The 3,121-nt window shown below is 41.0% G+C and overlaps 1 protein-coding gene across 1 annotated transcript; it reads right to left on the minus strand.

Moving 5' to 3' along the window:
• Nucleotides 1–1,144: 1,144 nt before the first annotated feature.
• LOC104943841 (laminin subunit alpha-4-like) lies at nucleotides 1,145–2,760 on the minus strand. The gene is made up of 5 exons (XM_010769305.1): nucleotides 2,668–2,760; nucleotides 2,463–2,590; nucleotides 2,290–2,370; nucleotides 1,798–2,012; nucleotides 1,145–1,263 (listed from the first exon to the last, which is right to left on the minus strand). The coding sequence occupies exons 2-5, from the start codon at nucleotides 2,552–2,554 to the stop codon at nucleotides 1,145–1,147; spliced, it is 507 nt and encodes a 168-aa protein (XP_010767607.1). The 5' UTR covers nucleotides 2,555–2,590; nucleotides 2,668–2,760.
• Nucleotides 2,761–3,121: the final 361 nt, after the last annotated feature.

Genomic DNA, 3,121 nt, shown 5'->3' on the forward strand with positions numbered 1-3,121 from the left:
ATAGTCTTATATTTCAACAGTTTATGACAAACTGTGACTTTTTTGACATGGAAATTATTTTTTAAGATTGACAAACATCATATGTGTAATTCATGGCACAATTCAAACGGGATCGAAATATATACGTTTTCTCTCGCCATAGAGTGCCACAGTGACGCGTCCTAAAACCCGGAAGTAAACTCCTTCCGGTTCCTTCAACAACAAACAATGCAATTTCTCCATAGGATTTTGGAAAATAGCTGGAAATAAGGTCTGTGGTTGACACACATTTAAGAGACAGATCACGTTTTGTTCAGCCGGATGATATCCACATGTCTACCCTACTTTTATAATTTTCAAATCTTAAATCTTATCAATAGATTTATTCAGTGGAGTTTTTATATGTACAAAAGTGGTGGGGCACGCAAAACTTAGATGTCTATATGTAAGCTTCTGCAGTGACGTGCAGTGAGGTTCATGGCTGGTGAGGCACTGGCACTGACTCTTCAGGTTTAAAAATATTATTTTGACCTAAATCAAAATATAATATTTGTAAACCTGAAGAGTCAGAAGCTTTTTTTGTCTGATGCTTCGATACATTTTAAACAGACAGTTCAACAAAAGGATACCCAACAAATGTAATTGTATCATGTAAATATTGAATTGTTCTCTCTTAGTAAGATCCCATTTTCAATAAAATTGTGGTCTTACCTTGACTTGAAGATGAAGTCCATTTGCCTATCCTTGTGGACAAAAATCTGTTTGTAATTTGTCATTTGTAATCATTATTTGTAATACTTTCTGCTGACACTAGGTGGGGCTGGGGAAATTATAAAAGTAATCAAAAAAGATAAAAGGTAATGATAAAAGAATCATAAATCTTATCGATAGATAGAGCGTGGGGTCAGATGGCCTGGGTATAAAAGTCACGGCTCGCCACTGTTGAAACTAGATATTTTTACAGCAAGCAGGCAGATGTTATTCTCAATATTTACAATTTAGGCATTTATTTTCCAACTTTTACTGTCTATATAATTCGTCTCCCCAAAAATTGTGCTTACCCTGGGTCGAACTTTGCATTCCGAAATAATGTTTTTGTCACTCATATGAATGACGGCCCAAAACCATGGAATTAAGAGCTACTGTGAACAAACAGGAAGTACAGTCACGTGGTCTCTCTCACCTCACACTGGTCGCAGAGGCGTCCTGTGACTCCCGGCTTGCAGTGACACACACCTGTCCTGTCGTCGCATGAGGAGGTGCCACATTCACTGCACTCACAATCTGCGACACACAAAGGGCACATTCACTGATGGGAAAAGTAGAGGTCAGAGCCTGCTGACAGGGTTATTTTTGGACAGGCAGGGCCTAAAGGCATATGCTAATCCTTGATCCGGAAGGTTCACCTCATCAGGTTTTTCCATCGAACATCTTCAGTTGACACCACAGTCTAAGTCTAACTTTTGCTGCATACACTGAAAAGAAATCTGAAACTTTACCTTTATTAAATGTATAATGACAACTGATTTCACACAACTGTATTAGGTTAGTTAAAAGCAATAATAATAAGTTAACATATTATTGCTTTCAACTAACCTAATAACATTTGTTGACACAATAAATGTAATTAAAGTCAACGTTTCAGACTTTTCAGTTTATGTAATCATTCTGAAATAAAATAAAGATATGAACATATATGTGTATATGTCATATGCTAAATTCAACCTGGAAAAAAAGTCCCAGGTCATCCTGTGTTTAGAGCTTTAAGCCACAACATGGGATCTCAAACACATCTTGCAGTTCACTCGTTGCCCCCACCTCTGCAGTTCTTGGCACTGATGGCATCGCCGTAGAAACCGGGGGCACACCTTTCGCACTTGGCCCCCCCGGTGTTACCCCAGCAGTGCTGGCAGTGGCCCGTCACGTTGTGGCACTCGCTGAAGATCAGGTTAGGGTCGGAGTTGCCGTTACAGTCGCACCTCTTACAGGAATTACCAACCTCCATGGGCTTGCCGTAGTAACCTGGAGTACACCTGATGGAGGAAGTGTACACATGACTCAGTATCGCTGTGTGTAACAAAGGACAGGTTGAGAAAAAAATGAAAAGATACACAAAATAAAATATATAATAATTCATAATTGCTTTATTTATTCATCAAGTGTTTTTTGATTTGGGTTTAATTCATTTGCAACATTTCTCTGTTCACTATGCTGGCAACTAGACTATTATGTTCAATCAGTCATCTGTAGATGTGGTGTTGTATTATGCACAGAGAGCTGGTTGGTGGTTTGAACCCCCCCAGCACTGACCTCTCACACAGATGTCCAGCGTAGCCCTCTTTGCACTTGCAGCGCAGAACTGCAGCTCCTCCGTCACAGTGCACTGCAAAGCTGCACACACACAGGGGGGGGGGGGCGTCACGAACATGCACACTGCCAACACACAGCACTGTGACTGTACAAACAAGATGAGAGGGGCTTACTTATTGGAGGGAAGGGACAGGGGGCAGGCGCAGGGGCGGCAGGTGTGTCTTCCATCCCGGCTGGGGGCCAGCATGTAGCCATCCTCACACATCTCACAGAAATCTCCTGTACTGTGGTCCCTGCAGTTCTGAAGAGAGAACATTGGCTATGGAAATGAAGTTGAATGCAGTGATGTGGACAGATAAATAATGTGGGTAAACTTACTCTGCAAACACCAGTGATGTCTTCACAGGAGTCTGCGTGGCCTTTGCAGTTACACGGAAAGCACTGGTTTCGCTCACTCAGGAAAAATCCCTTTTTACACTGTAAAGTTGGGGGAACAGACATTTTTTATAAAGTCTTTAAAATCCTTTGGGCTCTGGGACTTCTTCTCCCTGAGTAGAGTAGTTTACTACTCCCTCTGCAGAGCCTCTGTGTACATTAAATGTTGTTCATAATAAATGACGAGATTACTCCTTTGATACCAATAACATTCCTGATAGTTCTGATAAATAGAGATGTTTTTACAATTAAACATAATGTTTCAGGCACCAGTTGACTTGTGTTCTACAGAATGACGTTTTAAAAGCTGCATCCTGTCTGATGTTTGTTTACCCCCGTTTCTCAGGATGGTGTGATATGAAAGGTCAGAGCCATGAACACACACACACACACACAC

The sequence above is a fragment of the Notothenia coriiceps genome, unplaced genomic scaffold (assembly GCF_000735185.1).
Source record: "Notothenia coriiceps isolate Sejong01 unplaced genomic scaffold, NC01 NC01_scaffold00006928, whole genome shotgun sequence".
Classification (NCBI taxonomy): domain Eukaryota; kingdom Metazoa; phylum Chordata; class Actinopteri; order Perciformes; family Nototheniidae; genus Notothenia; species Notothenia coriiceps.